The sequence below is a fragment of the Bombus impatiens genome, unplaced genomic scaffold (genome assembly GCF_000188095.3).
Source record: "Bombus impatiens unplaced genomic scaffold, BIMP_2.2 scf_0872, whole genome shotgun sequence".
Taxonomy (NCBI): Eukaryota; Metazoa; Arthropoda; class Insecta; order Hymenoptera; family Apidae; genus Bombus; species Bombus impatiens.
This window is the reverse complement of record NT_177291.1, coordinates 314454-337311: the sequence shown is the minus strand read 5'-3', so window position 1 is coordinate 337311 and position 22858 is coordinate 314454. Positions and strand designations below refer to the sequence as shown.

The window sequence follows — 22858 nt, the reverse complement described above, 5'->3', positions numbered from 1 at the left end:
AGAAACAGCTCTGGATTTCGACAGAGGAGAACGATTCAACCAACACGGGAGAGGACTATTGCCAAAGTTTTGAGATATAGGAATACTTGTTTTTGCAAAAGCTCGCCAGACCCTCGTTTAAAGCGCCTAAGGCCTACGATTTCTCCGGGAAATCGCCAACAACGAATCGGTAATACGTTCGTGAATCTGTAAACATCGGACATTTTCCAACTTCGACGCTTAGATTATGAAAATATGATTCTCGAGCGTGTTTAGCCGAAACTACGATGTTGTCTGCTGTTTCATTTGCTAAAACGCAATTTACTGCTACAAACTGGTATAACCTGTATTTGATTTCGGCCGAACGAAAACTAAACGCAAGTGTTACGAGGTTTCTCGAATCGCTCGTTTGGCTTCTTGCTTTTCAGAGAATAACGCAACAGACAAACAATGGTCCCTGCAATTATTTTGTTAATAAACGTGTATACAAAACGCCGACGGTTATTTCCATGCTTCTACATATTGCCTAAAGTTTCGAAAGGATAAGGCTTGTTCTGAAATAAGAATGTATGCGCGGCATCCGCGTTATTTGTAACGCAAAATGCAGCAGCACTCGGAAAGTTGGGAACAACGTGGAAACTGAGTTACGACACTTGGCGCGTTCATCGAAAAAGTTACGGCGGTTGATAAATTTATTAAAAGGTAGCGCAGCGAGACGGTTGCTCGTGGTTATTACTTTCCCATGTAAATATTGTCGCGGACGTAATTTGTTAAAAAAGGATCCGGCGGAAAGCTGCTTGCGGCTTTTAATTGTGGCTCGTAAACAGAATGCACATTTTCCTGCGAGAAAAGTTTACTCTAGCCCGGCTTTTAACGGGCGTATTGCATGATGTGTACAGTTTTACAGGATAGAAAAGATATTTCGCAAGGCAATTTGAGCTTTCAGCAAATCGCTGTAACTTTTTTCGTTACATTTCGAATTAGAGGCGAACAAATTTATTTCCCATACGAGCAAAAATATCTTTTAACGCGTGTATTCTACGAGGTATGGGGTTTCCAAAGACGGAGAGAATTCTTTATACGTGCGACAATTTCTATAATCTCTGCTACGTTTCAGGTGAAAAAAGAAAAATTGCTTATTAATATAACTGGAAAATATGGGAATATTTGGAGTGGATTGATTTTATCGGTAGATGCTGGTGATAGACGAGTTTGTCTCGGGTTGTACGCGGGATGCTAGGTTGCGGTTAGCCCTGCGCATCCTGTGGTATCAGTCCATTATCTCCTTTCCGCACGTATCGTAACATAGTCGCGTAGCAGCGATTAGTTTGCTATTTTATCGTCTAAAGCCGAGTTCATTGCGAGCCGCCCTCTCGATGCCGCGGGGTGAAAGATCGACGATGGTAAGTCGAACCCTTCGGTAACTTGAGATGTCGTTTCAACCACCGGTTACCACTCGTCAGCTTTGCTCTAACTACCACAAGATCACTCTTTGAATGCTTTCGAACCTTTAATGCAACCGAAATGTTCGTTCGCACCATACACGTCGACGTAGATTTTACTTTACGCGTAACGTCACGCTTACGCTTCATCCCTCGTTCAACGAATTAATTATTTCCTTCGACTATAAACATCGGAGATTTCGTTTTTGAGAAAATCGAGTTTGAAAACTCATTAAATATCCATAATTCTGGTCGTATTTTGAACCACAGAATTTTGCTGATTTTAGTCGAATCACACGATTTACTATTTAAAATATAATTTTCCATTGATCGTCAATACGATTTATTTGTCATCGTTTCCATTCGATAGGTAAGGTTCTATCTTTATCTCATAAACTTTTCAACTTCTGTCTGTTTCATTTATTTTCGCGTATACGAAACAACGATTCAAAATCCTATTCATACATATAAGAAAATTTACATCACGCTAAGGATGATCTTACCTATTCGACATGACGAATACGACGGCTAGGCGGTTCCTAGACAACAAATATCTGGATTCAGGCTTGCGTCAGGAAAGGAACTTCAAGCTCGGATAAAACAATGGAGATTCGAGGCGAAGACAATGCGGGTTGCCTTGCTGGTACACCGCAGCAGCCGACAAGGTGCTCGAGCAGAATTCTGTTCATCTACGCGTATCTAAAGTAACTGCAGCTCCTTCTCGTGAGTTTAGTTTCACCTCCGTTATTCTCCTTGCGTTTTATGTTTCATCCTGTAGTCATTTGAAAACGATAAATCGCTTGATAATTAGAATCATCCACTTTCAAGCAAATTATTTTTTCTTCAAATAAATTTATACAAATATTCGTATATTGGGGTAGAATCGTTCTAACGATTCTCGTTTTTGCAATTTTGTTATTTGGATCAGTGGCATAAAATTGAGTGTCACTGACGTATTTTGGAATAATAGGTCGTTTATCATTTAGCGTGATTTGCTTCTAAGCAAATTGTTGTTTCCTTAGAAAATTCTAACTAGGTATTCGTATATTAGATGAATATTACTTTTTCGATTTTGGTACCTGGACCGGTGGTGCGAAGTTGAGAGTGTTTTCTAGACGGATGTAAAAGGCGACGAAGAAAGAGATCCAATCGGGAGGAAACAATTTGCAGGCGGGTTCGATCGCGACATTCACCGTTCGATCATCCCTTATGGGCTGCTCAGGCTCGACCCTCGTAATTGACCAAAGTTCCTATCCCCCTCTACTCTCGTACCACCATGCGCAAGATTAATTTCCGTAGGTTCAAGGTCTTTCTCTATACCGGAATAACCGGTGGGCATTCTTAATCAGCTCACCGAGCTTCGATCTCACCTTGTTTCATCACGTTTAGAGTCGTTGGGATGAAATTTTCATTGTCGAATAGGAACAAAACTTTGTCGGTGAATGCTGAATCCGCAAGCGTAATACAACGTACCATCAGTGTCCATTAATTTATGAATAATTTATCAGTTCCGGAAACTTGTCAGTTGTAACTTGTAAATTTCATATACATTATATTAATCATATATATTAATAAATTAGTCCAAAATGTACGACTAGGTAAAACGTACCACTTGATCGAGAAGAAAGTTATTGCTGGTCACATAAAAATCGTAGAGAAAAAAAATTATATCGATGGAATAAAAATGAGACGAGAAGTAAGAATCCTTGAGCTTTGCGCATGCTTTTCATCCCTCGTATCGGTATTTCCGCTTTTGCATCGAATTCTTGAGACCACCACGGAAGGATCTAGTAGGATCGATAACCTGATCCTCGTGGAACCGTGAGTTACGCGCCCGACTTTACCTCTGATATTTCGTCGTTATTTTGCTTTTTCAAATGGAAACATCCGCGGACACGTTCCTGAGAATAGCGACTTCCTCGCGAACTTATAACTGGGGTGAATAGAAATCGCGACTAGGGACCGTTAATTCGTTCGAGTAGATTTTTAATTAAAGTCTACCGTAATTGCTCGCTACTTGAGGATATTCTCAAGGAGCTCCGTGATCTTCGAAGCGTTTTAGTAGTCAAGACCGAAATGGGAATGAAATTTTAATGGATTCTTATCGCGTTTCCTTATATCATGTACCCAAATTGCCCAGACCTCCATCATCTGATGTCTAGAAGGCATTTTTCGGGCTGGAAGATTCGTGCTGTTCTGTACAATTCTGTACAATTCTGATCTGTACAATTTTATAAGTACAAGTTTGTATCTATAGTTTCACGTAGCCTCGATGAGTCGATCATTATTCTGGTAAGTTTACCACTTTGTATTCGGCTTGCGAACACTTTGCTCGCTTACTCGCGGGAAATTATGCCGCTCGATTGTTTCTCCAGAAAGTGAAACGAAGTTTCCAACGTTTACTCGGGTACCCAGGTGTCTCCGGCAGAAACTTTCGCAGAGTCCCTTTAAGCTTCGTAAATTACAAATTGCCAAGTTTTTCTACCGATAGTATTTACTTATTCTGCTCCGCACTGGTCTCTCTATTCTTAGTCCCAAGAAATGTTTATGGACAAAATAGATATCTACGTATCGCATTCGTTGGAACGTTCTCGACGAATAAGCGCAAGACTAATGAAAAGTATTTTTGACAAAATTTCCAAAGTCACTTGACATATTTTCATTTTAATTGCACCTCTTGAAAACTGGATGCAAAAATTCGCATCTCTTTTGATTAAAAGGTTGCGCACTATGTTCTCTCGATGTCCTCTGAATTCGTTACACGGATAGCGATAGTTTGAACAAACAAGTTCTCCACTGTAATACGGTTAATTATTAGTTGTTTGTGTAGCTGCATGTGTACGTATCGCTTACGCGTGCACGCAAATAAATACAGGACAGAAATTATGATTGTATCGTTGTTAACGAGTCCTGGCACATGCAGGAAATAATCAGATTATTTTCTATACAGTTACTTAACTCGATTATTTTAACACGATGCGGCACGGAGCTACATTACGCTCGCTGCTGACGAGTGGCTTCGAAACACGTATTTTATTATGGAAAAATCAGTCGGAACGGGTAACCTAAAATGCAAAATATTCTACGCGAATAATATTTCTTACTTACCTAATTACTCGTATAGAGGCTTTCCAGTATATACGTCATTTGGTGATTTTTGCGCAGGAATTATTACTACAAATTAACCCTTTTGAGGTGGATTTTTTGTAACGTTGAATAATATAATGGTAGAGACTATAATACACCGAAGGTTGAAAAAATATAGGTCGATTATAATATTTTTAATGAGGTATGTGACTTCGTTTTTCATTTATAACGAGATTCTATGTTTCAGTAAGTCACTCTGACGCCAGAAATATTATAGCAATCCGGTAGTAGTATTCCTAAAAATTCCTTCGAAATTTATCGTAAGAAGTAAAGTGATTTATCAAAAAGTATTTAGGGTCACCGTTTGTACAAAATTAAATCGATCAAGTAAAGTTAATCTTACTGAAACACCATTTTGCCGTATCATAGAGGACTTGTTGCGACTAGCAAGAAATCGCCGACATTTTGATATTTTTCATTAGATTCGCTTTAAACAGCGAGATTAAAATTCGTTATCGCCGTATCTGAAACACCTTTAAAGAGCTTTTAAAGGCTTTAACAGAGGGGCGGTGGCGTACAGCGAAGGGTGGATATTTTATAATTAACGTAATAATTTATCTCTCTCTTTTCGTCTCTCTCTCTCTTTCTCCCTTGCGATGGCAGGCACAAGAGCTACGACTTTTTTTCATAAAAATTCCGGGGTCAATGGAAAAATAAATAAAAAGAGGGAGACCGACGACCAAGCGGAGAAACCGTGGAAAATGATGTTATTAAAAGTAGCGCGATGGTGCGCGTGTATGCGCGTTTTTACACGCCCACACACGCAGCTTCCTTTCATAAATCGACCATGCTTGTATCCCGCTGGCTGTGAAAAATCTGCTGCTTCCAGTAATTAGAATTATCTCTAAATCACTTGATTAAACAATTAAACGAAACAACGATCGTCCGTTAGTTTCAAAGCGATTCTCGATCGTTTTTGCTCAAACGCAAAATTTAAACGCCAACGCGTCTCCGTTTTTAATTCATTTCAATATCAATTCGATTTCTATTTTGGAATTTTAATTATTCGATTGCACCGTTTCATGGAAGTTGGTTAACCGTAATTGTAATCTCGATACATAGTTGATTGAGAGAAAAAAAAATGGTAAAAGAGGTCAGGTCGTGGCAAATTGAAAAACAATATTGATCGTGTTAAACTTGTTTAACGCTCGTAACTTACTGGTCCAAGGTAGTGGTATTTGTTTATGTAATGCAGGCGTCTCTACGATCGCAGCTGATGACAACAATAATGGATGGAACTGCCGGTGAACTTTACGATGTTCCCGCTAGTCGCATTCGCAATGGATGCTGCTCAAACAAGTTAAAGAACCACGCTTTGTTTTTCTGTCACAGAATATACATGTAATGTATAATTTCATCTTCGCGAGATGGCATCCACGGCGTGGACAGAATAGTCATGAAATAATTTTGGTTAAATACTGCGAAAATTGGCAGCGAGTTATCCGAACGAAAAAGCCGAAGTCCTCAGCTGAGGCGTGTTCTGCAGAGAATGGCCGACGCTGGGATTTCGCACGTTAATAATTTCGGTATAATGCGCCTATCTGAGATATATGACGAGCGATTTCTGCGTGCGGCCTGCTCGTGAAGTTTATCGCCGCCCCTTTCGTGTAGGACGTCGCTTGATGACAGAAAAACTGGCAGAAAGAAAATTTATACGATCCGTTGCGTCGACCCTCCTCGTACTAGAGGATTTGCTCTGCACTTGTCACCAACCTGCACATTCTTCCTTTTGATTTATCTTGACGAGGATTAGTTGAACTTTCGATGGTCTCGAGTCTAATGATATCGCGAGAAAGAAGAAGTTAAAAATCCCTCGTCGATAATATAACGGAGCCTTTCTGAATGTAAGATGATCAAGTTTTTATTAAGTCAACATCTCGAAACAGAAATCTTATTTTCATAAATTTATCTTAAGGGGATAACGTGAACTCGGAGGAAAATAAAAGGAGAATATTTGCAATTTGTCGTTTCATCCATGCGTTTAATTTATGAAGTTGATCGTGGCTTCTGAGCGACTCAGTTAATGAGAAGCGTATTGATCGAATTTTCCCGTGTGATATTCGATCGCAATGTCGAAGAGAATCTCCGCGTTCCCTTTTCCCTTGCTTTTCAAAACTTCTGCAAGCCCGGCCGAAGTTTAGTAAATCCAAGATACAATAGGCTGTGCAGTTTAATCCAACTCATGACTAATCCAGCCGAGAAACTTGCCTCCGTGGAAACTTCATCTTCTCGCTTGGAAAGACCGATGGACGAATGAGTAGCCATCGTGTTTAAACTTGAAGCATTCTGACTTCGACCGAGGCTGTGCATTTTTTTAGTTTAAATTTCAGCTGGCTGCTTGATTTAGAAGCTTGTTACTTTTCGAGAAAGAATCCTTAACATTTTATATTGGTTATCTCTCGACGAAATAACATATTTTTTAATAAAGCGAAGGGTTTAGTTAGGAAAGACGAGAAAAAGAACGTTATATTAAATCGTGTCTCTCGGTGGTGAGTTTTCTCCGAAGGAATTTTTTCACACGGCGACGCATCCCAGCAATTTGAACAATTAGGTAATTGGCACTTCTAGTAATTGTGTCTCAAGGAGGCGTTGCATAATTAAAATTACGACCAGCGCTTGGGAAACTACTCGTATACCACCGAAAATCTTATACTTAAGTTTATCGATTAAATTCATTTTATACCTGCGGTGGTCTAACAAAAAGATTAAGTAGTACACAGGGAGGAATGTTCTAGAACAGAATAGAGTAGGTTCATCATCAATTAAGATCGTAAAAGAACGATTGAGATTTCTCTATACCTTGTATGTGTTCTATGAAACATTTTGTAGCACTGTAACCGCTGTAACGACTGTCGATATTAAATTCAAATAATTTTACTAGCTACGTTTCTAAAATCTACCGAGTTGAAAAATAAGTATTAAATAACGCGTAGAGTAGTAAAACGGAGGCAAAATCACGACGCAGTAAATTCACAGTAAGCTGACGCACACATCCTTCCATCCTTAACGTTGGAGAGCCCTTCAGTTCCCGTGAAAATAACGCGATAGTGGCAGAAATGCTGAGCCCTAGTTCCTTTGAGTGCCAAGCGCATTTTAGGGGGTCTAAAGTGCTCGAGCATCCCGAAGGGTTCTTTCACACCCTTGTTCTCCGCGTTTCCTTCTTCGGTTCCGAAGAATGGAATCGTCACGAAGGACAGATTGCGAGAAGGATAATGAAATCTCAGGCTCGACTAGAATATGTTTCGGATAACGCGTTTCGTGATAAACGTACAGGTTCCCGCCGAAGTCCATGAACTTTTCTTTGTGAATCACGCTCTTAATCTTTTCATCTCCAGCAAAAGATTGAAACGATCGATCACGCATGTTGGCGATGGTTCTTTCATCTTTTCTTTTTTTCTCAAACTTAAAACACTCGAAGGAAGACAGTCTGAATTATTTTAAAATTCGGTATGTGTTTGTTAACGATAGGAAACTGCAATGAGGTTGAAAATGATTCGAAGAACGCAACAGGGTTATGTTTCGCACGAAGCACGTGTAAGCTCGTGATCGTACTTAGCGTATTATAGTATTCTGTAGTATTATAGTATAGCTGGAACAGTTTCAAACGATTGAAAGACGACTGATTACAGGGAACAGGAGATCCTTCTGAATGCGAGAAGACGTTTAAAAATCTCAGGCTCGATTTCTATTACGGTCACCGGCTTGTCAGTTTTTTCTGCACGCCAACGAAGCTCGAACAAATTTTACGGCTTCGTTATTATCGAGAGCGCCTCACATTGTTGGCTTCTGCTTTCAGCGACATGAACGTAACGATCGAACGTTCCTAATCATCGAGCACTTTGGAAAGCTCTCGACCCGCTGAGTGCAAGCACTAGACGATGCACTAGGCAAACCTTTGCATAGAGAGGAGAAGGATAGGGCGAAGGGGCAAGAGAGGTGGAACGAAGGGGGAAGAAGGATCGGAACTAAATGCGCTAGTATGTGCAAACTACCATTCAATCAAACAATTCTGCACAATGGACGCAGACACTTGTTCTACGTATCTACTAGGATGGCTCGTCTACAATTCCTTTGCCAGTCATCTCTATTTGCTGACTTTGTTAGTCGCTCCTCCAGCTGACTGGACGCTTTTTAATCCCTTAAATTCACCAACTCTTTGCACTCGTTCTGTTCTTTGTAGCTATTTCTGATCTATTGTCTTTTTTAGTTAAAACTTCGTATCTATCTACCATTTCGAAACATTCAAGAAAGCCGAAGTTTTATTATTTTTTGTATCATTTTTGTTTCTCTTCGTTCGATTGAAAATATTTAGTAGACGAATAGAAGTATTCCAGGTTTTAAATAGTTGTATCTATGTAGTCGGTTAATCGATTAATATGGATGCTTTGGTTATTGGTATCTTTGATTGGAAGATATTCCCGCTCGTCGGATTTATTTATTAGTTGATTACGGGAAGGACAGGAGGAAAAGAGGAGCGTTAAAGTTTCGATTAAAGATGGACTAACAGCCAACTTTACGACCAACTTTAGACACGGAATCTCGACGTCTGAAACTTTAATGGATTCCGTGTTTCCGTAAAATTTAAGAGACGCGATCTTTCATTGCATTACTCCTACACGATAACGTCTTTCGCGTAGTTCATTAAGCTTCTTAATCATGTGACTCTCACATCAGACTCTCCTAGACAACTTCCTAAATATAGGAACGAATTTTTACAGTTCTACGTAATAATTATCGCGGTAGACTTGACACGAATTGTGAATAAAATTATCGCTGGAGCCTGGATTAGTCCTACATCACTATTTTATTTATTTACTTGTTATTTAGCGAACAGTAGCTACAAGTTTTATCTTCTTGAAAGCAAGTCGAAAGGAATCAATTCAAAGTTTTCGTCGTTCGAAACAACTTGGTCTCTTAGAGTTTCGTTAATTCGCGAATTAATTCACAGACCGTTGCCTCGTTGCATCAGCGTCGATTATTTATCAATGATGTCGAAATGACAGTCCATAAATCCGAATATAATATGGGGGATTCTTCGGTGCGAAGAAAACGGCACCGGTTATCTTTCCACGTGAGCAAGTCGAAGGAAAAGCGTATCGGAGGAAAAGGGGGTTGCCACTTAGGCTAACGAGTATATAATCGATGATATACTGCCGCGTGGCTTAATCACGCGCGAAGATAAAACCGTTCTCTTTATCTCCGGGCCCAGTTAAATCTAACCCTCGTGTCATCTGGCCACCCTTGCTTTACTTCCTGCAAGGTACGCTCATTATACGTCGCCAGACAGAGAAAGATTTTATTACCACGACGAGGAAGACTTTTTTACGGTCTGGCAAAAAGATATTTTCGCGCGCAGAATTTTCGCAACGACCGAGCAACTTGGCGATTCTTTAGGTTAATGTTGAAGTTGAGTAAACTTCTTACTTCTTTCTTCAACGTTCATCGTCTGTTTGTACGATTTAACCCCTGTGCAGCCAAGTGACTACCATTTCTTTACGTTTCTTTTAACGATTCTTTATCGTCCTATAAATCTAACGCAAGATCACTGCAAAATCTAAATCTTTGGACATTTTTATATTGAAACTTATTGGAAAACTTTTAGATATTAATCCGATCGCCCACGTAGGATCAAATACGTGTTCGAAATAGAGAAAGATTAAAATACCCCAGTATTTTTTGCTTTTCATCGCATTGCGTGCAGATCATCTATAAACACCGAGTCATAAAAACGCATTGTACTATTTGTGTGCAAATTTTACCTCCGTAGACGATTTTTACGACTGATTTTACGGACCTTCTCGATGCAAAATAGTCTCACAATCCATCCCTTTTTCCCCCATCTCGTTCCTTCGATCTTCCCCATTGTCTGCGAGGAATACTTACGGTGCATCAGAGCTTGTTTGCAGTTCGTGAGCTTCAACGAAGGTAGTTTCTTGGCTTGTGCACCTTGGTGGAAGATTAGGCACGACCACTGCGCCTTGTGCGTCTCACCTTTCGGAATAAGGGAAATCGAGTTTTTAACAGAAAACCTTGGAAACGATATCGTTTCTTTTACTTTTTTCTTACTCTAGAATTTCCATCCGATTAATTAACGTTTCACGTATATTATTAAATCTCTTATAAAGTACGTGATTCAAACTTGGATCAAAATTTTCCACTTAACTCGTTTTAAACTTTTTCAATGATTTTTAAATTAGGAAATTATGAAGTCAACGTATATGTAATTATTTCACTCTATAACTCTCGCAAACAGCTTTTATGTATATTACATTGTTATGTTATGCTATATGTTATTTATTTATTTACAGAGAAAAAGACTAACCCATTGCTTACAGTAGCCATGTAAGCACGCGTAATATGAGAAATACATGCAAATTAAATTTACGAAGCTACATACCGACAAACAATAGCTTACAAGCTGATGTAAACTGAATAAGATACGACACAACTAGTTCTTAATTTTAAACGGTTGGATGGAGGAACAGTATCGACTTGAAGAATAGGCACTAGTGAAGTTTTATACTATACGGTTGACACCAGTATGCTACCCATACGTTGTTTTATGTGGGTTCGCATGCAGGAGACCATAATATCGCAGATTTCTCACAGAAACGAACGAATTGAACAATTCGAAGTTCGACAATTTGTGGGCAACTCATAAAGCTATTGAATACTTTGTAGCCATATTACACAACATTCTCATCAATCGACCGTTTTCCTGGCAATCTATTTAGATCGAATATGGTGTTTTGCATAAAAGACGTTCAAACACGCGTTGTGAACGGGGGTTGTAGGATAGAATATTGCCGAGAATTTGATGCGATTATCCTTAAATTCGTGGCAGCTCACAGACTGCGAAGGTTAGAGTTTATTTCCAGCGGAACAGTTCGACTAGATTGCCGGGTAGTTCCACCCGATTCACCTAGTTTTACCCGACGAAACACCGGCTGACATGCACACGTCTCTGCATACTCATTCTGCCTGTAATTCACAGGCTATCTACTTCGAGCGGGATCTATTAGGTATTAGGTAGCCAAGTGGATATAGGCATTGCCTGATTATGGATTACCTTCCTGTCGGATGACATTCACTGGCAGAGATAACTGCAAGTAGATACGTGCACATGTAATATCTATAGGGAAGTGGAGTGTAGTCGGCGTTGTGCGCTCTGATAGATCGCTAGTAACAGCTTCGAACTACTCCTGTAATTTCTCTTCGAGAATGAAGGTTCTTGCGAGCCGATCCTTCCCCGCGGTAAGTTGTCCTTTCCACAAGAAAACCTACCTACGCTTATAAATTATCTAGCGTCTAATTCAAACTAAACTTCGACTAACATTGGATGTCTTTTGCAGTCGATGACGACAAGATACAACCAACACCCAAATAGACTCGATTAGACAATTTTTGAATACAAAATTTCATAACTTGCAGTGCTGTATATTAACGAATAATTTTTATATCATAGCTACCTATTTTTATATTGTAAGATTTTCCCACGTTGTTCTACAATTTTTTGAGTTTTACGTATTCGCATTGAAATTGGTACTATACAGATTCTCGTCGTATGGAGCAAACATGTTTAATCGATTTATTGTATCATCGATGTGAATGACATTGATTAAGCAGCAGAATCATATATATATATATATATATATATGTATATAATAGATAATCGCAGCGCGTCGTCGCCGAATTTTGGTTGTTATTGTTTATCCGATCGAAATCGGAATGAAAAGCCGCACAGATATTTCGCTGGTCGACATTATGCTCGACAGATTGACTTTGATTTTGCACATGACGCGCCAGTGATCATTTCATACGATAATGGTATTGATGTATCAGTCCAGTTCGTGTAGGTATCGATTACTTTGGAACAATAATAGCTACGGTTAACACAGACTCCGGTAACAAATATTCAGTCGGCGAAATAATCATTTTTATTTGCTTCGAGTGAAACTAACGGCAGCGGTTCGTTTCTTCACGATGATTTATTTATGTTACGCTATTCCATCAAGCTTTTCGAATTTGCCACGTTCCCTCGATCACGTACGATATCAGAGATCGCCGAGCTGATTATTCGGTGAACACTTACTGTTCCGTTCGAAGGAAATTCCAAGATCTTAATGTTTTAGCATGACATATTTCTTATTTTCTCCGCGCTTCGATAAAAGCTTTGGTTTGAACAACAACCGAAAAATGCGTCAAACGGCTCGGACGAATTAAAACGCTCGTCTCGCGGACAAACCGCGCGCACGTTCTTAATTAAACTGCGCGAGTTAGATCGATACGCGTTTTAAAGAACTTTCATATCTTTTTTTCCTTCTACGGTGAATAATCGGTGGCATTCCTTTTTAATTCAATTACATCGTTCGTGCGCACGATAATGAACCATATTAAAAAAAAAAAAGAAAAGAGAAAAGAAGAAGACGAAAGAAGCAAAAACGAAAAAAGAAAATATATGCCCTGAATTATTCAGAACCGACGCTGCAGCGGTAAGAGTACCTAGACTCTTTTACGGCGTTACGTTGAAACTGCTAAGAGAATTTTATCGATTACTCGATTCACCTTTTGTTCAAGGCATCGTACTTTCCCGCGCCTTCTACAACAAAATTGACGATGTTTGCGATGGACGAGCGAGTCCGATTCTTTTCCAATAAAATTTCATTCGTTATCCAGATGTAGCTTCTCCATCAGAGCATTGAATGTATTTAAGTTACCGTAGGTAGCACTAAATACCTCTCTTCAGTTTTTAATTCACGTTTTTAAAAATTTGCTATTGACCCGAGTCTTCTTCGACCTCTATTCTGCTATTTTGTTTTTTTTTCACACTTTTTCTTCGCTTTTTTCTTCCGCTCACACGTTCCATACTTCGCCTGCTCTTCACCGGAAGTCGGTCCGAGTCTTGTTCTGAATCACTAATACATCTCGATAGAAATTTCTTCTTCATTCCTTTGCGCTTCCTTTTTAAATCTTCCATTCTCTCAACGATGAGAGAATTCAATAATTTAACTGATTGAAAAAGAATTGCAAATGAAATGTTGCGTTAACGCTGACCTTTAATGGATCAAATCAGCTGTAATTCGATACGCGGGAGTCTAAAGCGTGTCCAGTTATGTGTTTTACTGGCGCCAAGATTTCTTTCAAGTCTTCCGTATTTTCTTTAATGGAACGTCCATTTGAGATTATGTTTTCCTGGAACTCAAATCGATTAGTACGCTCTGTCTCTTAATAAAACGCTTAGACAAAAGGTTCCATTGTACCCTCGATGCTTCCATTTTCAAATTTTTTCCAGGCACAGCCGACTATTATAGCCAGTCGATAAACGTTCTCTTGGAGTTTACTGACACGTAAAGTGGCTACTATTTCGTGGATCACAACGACTTTCGCGTTGCCGACTCGATACGTTCGGATATCGAGTTAATCAGCCATGCGAGAGCGGCCGTCTCGAGCAGAGTCGCGCTTTTTTTCGAGATTATCGAGCGACCCGTGCGGCCAGGAAGAAAAGCGCTGCCAAGAAATTCTAGTATCGACGAAAGGAACGCTGGTCTGCCGTTGACTTTGCGAATAGGAATACGGGTCAACGGGTATCCCGAACAGAAATAATGCTTCGGTCATTTCTAACGGCCAGCTCTTTCGAGCACGAGTCGAGAATTCGTCCAGCGAAATCTGCGAAATGGCCGAATTGCGAGGACGTTTTCCTCTTTTCGCCATTTTTCGCTCAACCTCGGCTCTTTTATGAAAATCTTACGTGAATACGCTTCGTGTACACACAGTAGAATCTCGTTTCTACCTACAAGCTACACTGTTCAGATTCAGATGTACGAACTGAAAGCTGAACCTCTATTGTCTGAACGAATTTAAAGATCAGACGCAATTTCAGTTGCATGAAAAAAAAAAAAGAAAAAAAAGAACAAAATAAAACACTTATCTTACTTGTAATAAGTGCAATCGTTTCTTCATAGCGGGATGATGTAATATAATTTCGTTTCCTTTGGATACGGGAATGGAAGTTGTTTTTATGAAAACTACGTTCAGTTGGGATTCCGTGAGTGCCGCAGGTGGCTCGTCTCTACGAAATGGACCGTACTTCATGACTTATATTAACTTCCGGAAACAGACTATTCGCAAACCGTCGGACCTTTTCGGTAGATTAATTCCAGATGTTAGTCAATATGCCTTGCTCGTATTCCTAGCAAATTTACGATCAGCCCGTAATTAGTAATGTAACGGTATTACGACGGAGAAGTACTATTTTAATTCCACAAATTCACAGAAATGAAAAAATATTTCACGAATACGTTACGTGCCTTAAGCGAGACGTTTTGAAACTTTATTGGCACTGTAACGAGATCCACATTGATCTCAAATTTTACCAACACGATCATTACGGTGCTAATGAAATTTTTAACCGTTTTCTATAATCTACGAAATAATGTATAGTAAAGTTTATGGTAATAGATACAAATACTTTTGCGAGCCATCGTATATCGATCCTTTGGTGAGCTGTAACTGCGAAAAATCGTAGTTCGTCGAAAGGAGACTTTTTCCCTCGTGTTCCTTGGTCTTTCCGCGCCGCGGGAGCCATGACATTTTTTCCGCGGAGATGATTTTTCGTGGTAGACGAATTACACGGTTGTCGGACGCAGCGTTGACTCGCCGGCGACTTGTCGCTTAATACAGAAACGGCGAAATCGAGCGTGATAATCCGTTTCTATCGTTCCGTAATAATTGAACCAGAGCCACCCTTTCTCTGACATTCATTCCGTTTTGCACGGTCGTGATCCTGCGGGAAAATTAACTCCCCGTTTTCGATCCTGTCGCTCAGGTTTCTTTGTGATTTCGACGATGCGCTTTATCCGAGGGGAATACCTTCCCACGGAGAACCTTTGTTTCCATTTTTCATTGTCACCAAGGTTTCGCTCCTCGTTTTGGATTCGTGTTGAGATCTTTTTCAATTTATCTATTAAATCATGCGGGCTGTTGCGCCGATATTTATCCATACGTTAATCCATATTTTTACGAGCGTAGGTAGATAACTAGATATTATTACAAATATAGTACTTTAAATATTTTATATATTTTGCGCGTATGATTTGCATTCCGTAGATATTTGCGTCCTTAAATTTCACATAAACGTATAAACGTCCGTAGTCTAGTAATAAGCTCATTCCCCTCACATCTAACATTCCAAACTTGGTTTAATCATTTCCTAACGACTGCTTCTTCTTTTTCTCTGAATGGCCTGATACTTGTAAACAGGGATGTATATGCGAGTTTGATTTAGGGGTGAGAATCTGTCCTTTTCTATGACTTTTCGTTGCAGGAGAATCCCGAGATTAAAGAAGTCTGGGGACGACAATCTTTTAAAATAAGCACGTGGTCCGTATGTAATTCGCGTACAAAGCGAAGCGTGTCCTTCCGGCTCGCGCGTCGCGCTAAGATTAAAATGGCAGAATGCTTTGGCTACGAGGATCTCGAGAAAGAAAGCAGACGGCGAATAAATATGAGTTTGAAGCTTTGTCCCATCCTCATCAATGAAATGCGACGAGATATTCCCAGAAACGTGACGGCAGTTGCAGACAAATTCTTTTTCCTCGAAAAATTCTACTCTTTTTATTTTTACGTTTTAATGCTAAAGTTGCGGGAAACGGTGAAACGTTCCGAAAGCAGAAAAACACGAGAAAAAACACACAACGAAAGAAGCAAAAATATTTAAAAATCTACCCTGTTGGAAGCTCGAGTTCGGACGAAATACGCGAAGGGGTATAGCATGTTAAGCAAACAAGAATCCTTCGCAGCGTGCGGAGTGGAGATATTTTTGAAAATACCTTTGACTTTGCCGATATTACTCGCGATCGAGATTTACGTCGCATGGAGAAACAAGAAGCGAGCGGACGCAGCGATCTGTCGATTATTACTTATTTCTGACGGTGCAGAATTTCTTCGATAATGAAAAATTTAATCGCTCGTCGTAATCAACCGTTCCTCGTTTCATTCTTTTGTTCCAAAACGACTGCAGACCTGTCCCCCCGCAGATATGATACTTGGAAAGTGAACGAAAAGTGTCTCGAGATTGCTATTGATATCGGAGCACGTATTGTTCATTGGTTTGAAAATGTTTCATATTTTTCCTTAACTCTTCAGTGCATAGTACGTCAAACGTATTCATGTAGAACGTATCCAATATTCAATTGATTTGTTAAACGTATTCTATAGATAACTCAAATTTTTCAATATCATTCTCGGTGTTCGGAACGATTGTATCCTTTTAAGCTTACAGTTATCGCGCAACTTTATCTTTCAAACAAAGAAGTAATACAGTGACATTGTTTGCTAAGAAATCCTGTTAATTTAAGGGTTAATTCATGCAACTGACAAATAAATATTTGCCAAAACGAGATACAGATTAGGTAGGAAAAAGAGAAGAAGCGTAACATACATACGCTTGTATTAAACTTTGGAAACTCGAGGTTTTAAAAATTTCAGTTGCAGAGAGAGAGAAAGGGGGAAGAAAAGTAACTATAAAATATTTCAAAACAGGCCCTTCACGACGCAACCTATTTTTTCGCTGCGACGCGATGTCTTTTCTCCCCTTTTGTTGAGCAGCTGGCTATTCAAAAAATCGAAATGAGAGCGAGGAGTAATTAACTTCCTTTCCGTATTGTGCGCCACGTACGCGTGCTCCCAGTCGGAACAAAAATACTGTCGGGCAAACTTATTTTCGTTGTTCTTAAAAAAAAAGGACAGATTTTTTTTTTAACGAATCAACCGGGAATCTATTATTCGATGACCTGAATACAAGATTTAATGTAGTTTACAAGAATCTATATTGACACTCGTAAAAGTGTAATACGATTATAGCAGATTTGTTTCATCGATTTCATTATCGCTTCTTTCGTCCGTGTTTTGTAATCAGTCGTTGCAATTTCAGCGTAGTTTCAGTTTCTATTTAGATTACAATCTACAAAGCAAAATCAAACTGTGAATTGGTTAAAAAAATATTTAATTCGAAACGGAATTCAAGCGGCTATTTCGAGATTGAAGTTAATAGATTTTATGATCTGGACAAAATATTCCAGAACGCAAATTGCATTCCCATTTCTCTCACTTAAATTTGTAAAATGTTTATCTGTTGGTTAAATCGATCCACTCCAACCAATTCATCGCTTTATCTCGTAGAAATAATTTCTACGTAAAACATACATATATATTGAAGCAATTATAATTATTTTCTAAAGCAGCAAGTATGTACTCTGTTACGATTTTCTTCTCACCCTGTCTGTTCTCGCAGTATTACTAGTGTACAGTGTACCTCAAAGACTAAGCAACAACTATTTTTCTCGACGCTAAGCTCTCTTTATGGCGCAAACGCTGCCCTAACTCATTGTAAATTATTTTGTAGCTCTTACACGTGGACGTCTTGTACCTCACCTTGTTCTCACTGTATCATAGAAAAATTCAATTTTTTATAGCAATAATTTTATTACTTCTCCGTGTCAAGAGCTAAAGGATATTGATTCTTAAATTTTTCAAAGCTAAAACGAGTAAAAACAATGTTACTGAATCCGTTGCATTCTAGAATATTCATATCTTCGGTTGCTCGTGTGTAAGCACGGATGCGTTTCAGCATGGAAACTCTAGCGGCTACGTCTTTACTATATTTCCGTTGATGCATATTATTCTTCGTAGGCTTGTTCTCGTCTGGCGGAGCCGTGACTTCGCTCGTGCTTCAGATAGATGCATGTTTATTGCTGCATTAGCGCGAGACCGTAGCAAGGTAAAGCCAGCAGCCGGTAGGATTCCGTTGGTTTACTGGAGGATTTCGTACTCCCCCGCAAAATATCCTACCCGGAAGATCTGCTCGTCCCGTTTTCGCGCAACCGCAAACAGCCTAGCATCTGAAGCTTCCAACAGTAAATCAGGATAACCTATTACAGTTATTGAATTTAATCTCATTGATAATCTCGAATAAACATTGCTACGAAATTCGAATAGAATTTTAATCTTTCGAGTGAAATAAGACTTATTTAGCAGCGTGTACCTTTTTCTTGTATAAGGTACCAGATTACGATATTCCTTTGTAAAATCATTACTGATGGAAATCGCTAGTTTAGAATGTAACGCGTGATGCAAAAACAAAGTACACGAGTCTAGTAGAGAGTCTAAACTGTAGAACCACAGGAGCAAAACAACGGTCCACCACCATGGGTATATTATTCCGCAATGGCGGAACGATTAGTCAGGCCTCCCCACGCACCGCTGACACTCGCACGCGCAACCTGCACATGATTAATAATCATAGCTGACCGTCGCGTCGTTATTGGCGCGGACGTTATCGTTATCTTCCGCCTATTTGCTCGCACTTTTGAGTGACGATCAGTCGTGACGCGACTGTCAGAAATTAATCTGCCCATCCTAAAACGTGATCAAGTATCTACCAATGTATCTCTACCAATTACTATATAGGCTAGCTATCTTTTAGACTTTTGGAGCGCTTGTTTTGACATTCATTCAAAATGTACACTGGCTGAACAAAGTTTTCGAACCTTTGATTTCAGACGTGTCTCGATACAAGGCTAATGAGATTTCGAAAGATTTCATATAACACACTATATATATTGTAGTATTGTGGACAAATGTAGTATTGCGAGAAATCCTAAGTGCCGACAGACCCATCAACCTGTCGTCGGTCTTTCAGTCGAATAGTTACGCGGAAAAAAGGCCTACGTGATTATAGCCACCGACGGTTGCGGAACACGTACGTGATGGGGCTATGAGAAAAGACAAAGGGATGGTAAGGGAGAAAGACGAATTAACAGTCAGTGCGAGTTGAGAAGTCAGCGTTGTGGTCCGCGTGACCAGAGAGAGTTGGAATCGTGGTGACGAGAGTTGTAAATTAACTATTTACTTGTCTTAATTATAACACATTATTGTATTTAGTTTACGTTAAAAAACCATGGTTTCCTGTTTAATCCATTTTAAATAAATAATTATAAAATCCTATAGGCGCAAACTATTTCAACATTCGCACTAAAACTTCTACCTATCTATCTATCTATCTATCTATAAATATACATAGATAGATAGATAGATAAATAAAATATATAGAATAAAATCCTATAATATACCGTACCGTATATATATATATACAGGGTGATTGGTAACTGGTGGTAAAAGCGGAAAGGGGGTAATTCTACGCGAAAAAAGAAGTCGAAAATATAGAACAAACATTTTTTAAAAATTTTTTTTTTAATTTTTCCATCGAGACAACGATCTACAGTGAGATCCGTTATAACGTACCGCACGCGTACCGAGCGAAAATTCAAAGTCGAAAACAAAGCCTCAAACCAAAAATTTTTATTCTATATTTTCGACTTCTTTTTTCGCGTAGAATCACCCCCTTTCCGCTTTTACCACCAGTTACCAATCACCCTGTATATATATATATACGGTACGGTATATTATAGGATTTTATTCTATATATTTTATTTATCTATCTATCTATCTATGTATATTTATAGATAGATAGATAGATAGATAGGTAGAAGTTTTAGTGCGAATGTTGAAATAGTTTGCGCCTTTGTACATAGAAATATTTATTTCCAAGTTCCGTAGAATGGAATGAATTTATGGAACGATCGAGCGTTCGAAACACCTGTCTTGTATACGTGATTCAGAATAAGTTGATCGAGGAAATGCGTTCATAGTGCTTGAACGAATGACCGTGTAGTTGAAAGATTATGTTTCGCGAGGCGAATGCAGCAGAATCGTGATATTTGGTGTGCAGCGACGACATGTGCGACGCATCTCTGCAGAGGGGCGGCAGAAAGGGATGAATTATTCGTTGTCTCCTACACTCTGCACCCCCGGACACTGACACCGCGTTGTCCTGTCTGCCGTGTCGACCCTCTGTCGCTGACACTGTCATCTATAACGTTCGCGAGCATCCACCGACGCGCACGTGTGTCGCTTTTTTCCACCAAGGAACATCAACATTCTTACCCTCTGTTGTAAAAATTACACCACGCCTCTGCAAGCTGTCTGAGTCGAACCTTTGAATGTCATGACGAGCGGCTGCGTTATGACAAAGGTTCTCAGTACTTCTTAGTGACAATCGTTTCTTTTACAGTACGATTGTACGACCAGTTCTTTAATAGCGTCGCGCGCGATAGCTTCCATAGATAAAGGGATAAAGGACTGATTCGAGCTCGTGAAAGATAAATATAAGGAACGTGATGTTTGAAATGTATCATAGTGAAAGCAACAGCGTCCCATCTAAGTAAAATTAAAACGAACGAACGCACGGAAATGACATTGCTCCGTGCAAAATCCAGTTCGGACTAACACGCACGAATTCTAGAATCGTTTTCTCGATTGGAGAAACGTTACGTTCGCGTCTTGATTACCCGCTAGTGACTTGGCCCCGTGATCCTTGTGCATCTCGAGACGATTAAATCCACCATCTATTTCTATCGAAGCTATCGTAAATGAAGAGATCGCGCGTCAGAAGGAGAACACGCTCGGAGTTAGCACAATACAGCTGCGAAGTCGGACGAATGCTTTCGCGAGGGGAAGAAGGGCGAGGGGCTTAGAAAACGAGGGAACAGAGAGGGGCAGAGGGTGATTCGAGCGACGCGTTCCGGGGAGCCAGGAATATCTGAGCTCCGTGGCGCTAATTAATTGGTCCGTAAATTAGCACGCAACAATGCTCGGCCATCGTGTAACCAACGAATCACGGAATTGCCGGCACGCGTGCGAACGTAAGAATACGCGTGATCTACGAGGTATTCCAGGCTGCCTCGTCCTACCTGCAGCCCTCGTTCAATTTTCTCACCCCATCGCAGACTGGGGAGACCACCCTTCGACTTCTCCCGTCCTACGCTTTTTCGATTATCCGTTTTCAGGATGCAGACAGTTTCTATGGGAGGGTTGAGGTAATCCTGAGGTCGCGATAGGAAACGTATAACGGTATATTCGATGATTTCCGCAAATATCTCGAATACGACGCAAAATATTCCGTGAAAAGATTGAAAACTATCTTTAATTTTTTTAATCGTCAAGTTACCGCGTTCTTAAATGTAGGAGCAACTACGTTAATCTTGAGATTACTGTGACTTTCCTGCGTTGAACTTTATCGAATTCAGGTTTTTTAATTTTATTCCTAGATGAATCACCTTTTCCTACATCTGTCGCAACTGAGGTGGTGTTGGATGTAAGTGTTCAAGAAATACTCTCGATGTTTAACAAAAAAGGTTTATTTAACAATCAACAGTCAACAATCAACAGTCAACAGTCAACAGTCAACAGTCAACAATCAACAGTCAACAGTCAACAATCAACAGTCAACAATCAACAGTCAACAATCAACAGTCAACAATCAACAGTCAACAATCAACAGTCAACAATCAACAGTCAACAATCAACAGTCAACAATCAACAGTCAACAATCAACAGTCAACAATCAACAGTCAACAATCAACAGTCAACAATCAACAGTCAACAATCAACAGTCAACAATCAACAGTCAACAATCAACAGTCAACAATCAACAGTCAACAATCAACAGTCAACAATCAACAGTCAACAATCAACAGTCAACAATCAACAGTCAACAATCAACAGTCAACAATCAACAGTCAACAATCAACAGTCAACAATCAACAGTCAACAATCAACAGTCAACAGTCAACAATCAACAATCAACAATTAACAATTAACAGTCAACAGTCAACAATCAAAAATCAACAATCAATAGTCAGCAATCAACAGTCAACAATCAACAGTCAACAATCAACAGTCAACAATCAACAGTCAACAATCAACAGTCAACAATCAACAGCCAACAGTCAACAGTCAACAGCCAACAGTCAACGATCAACAATCAACTATCACGCTTCTCGAATGTATTTGCTTCGCTGTTACGCTAGATCCTTCGCACTTTGCTGTTCGAAACGGAATGAATCTTTTGTCCAAAACAAAACGGATTCTTTTCTTTGTTGCCCTCGATATCCATCCCCACTACGCACGCGGTTGTTAGACGTCCGCGACGGTTGCCGCGTATGCATTCTTCCGAATATTCCGCGGAAGAACCGTAGGGATGTCGATGGTACTTTAGGCATGTCGGCCTTACGCTTTGATGGTATAGTGCTTTGTGTCGCGAAGCCGTCGGAAAGTTCCGTCGTCGAACGTCGCTACAAACTATTACGCGATGAATATAATCTTTTTTTGCGAACGTAATATTCTTCCATACGACTTTTGTACTTCTTTGACGTATAATTGTTGAAATAATT

General features: G+C 39.7%; 1 protein-coding gene across 1 annotated transcript in view; it reads left to right on the top strand.

Annotated features, from left to right (window-relative positions):
• LOC117152234 (nuclear pore complex protein DDB_G0274915-like) overlaps positions 1–22278 on the top strand; it is a 28561-nt gene extending 6283 nt beyond the window's left edge. Inside the window, exon 2 of the mRNA XM_033323252.1 lies at positions 21734–22278. Coding sequence (XP_033179143.1) covers positions 21734–22278 — 545 coding nt within the window. The remainder of the gene's footprint in view (positions 1–21733) is intronic.
• Positions 22279–22858: the final 580 nt, after the last annotated feature.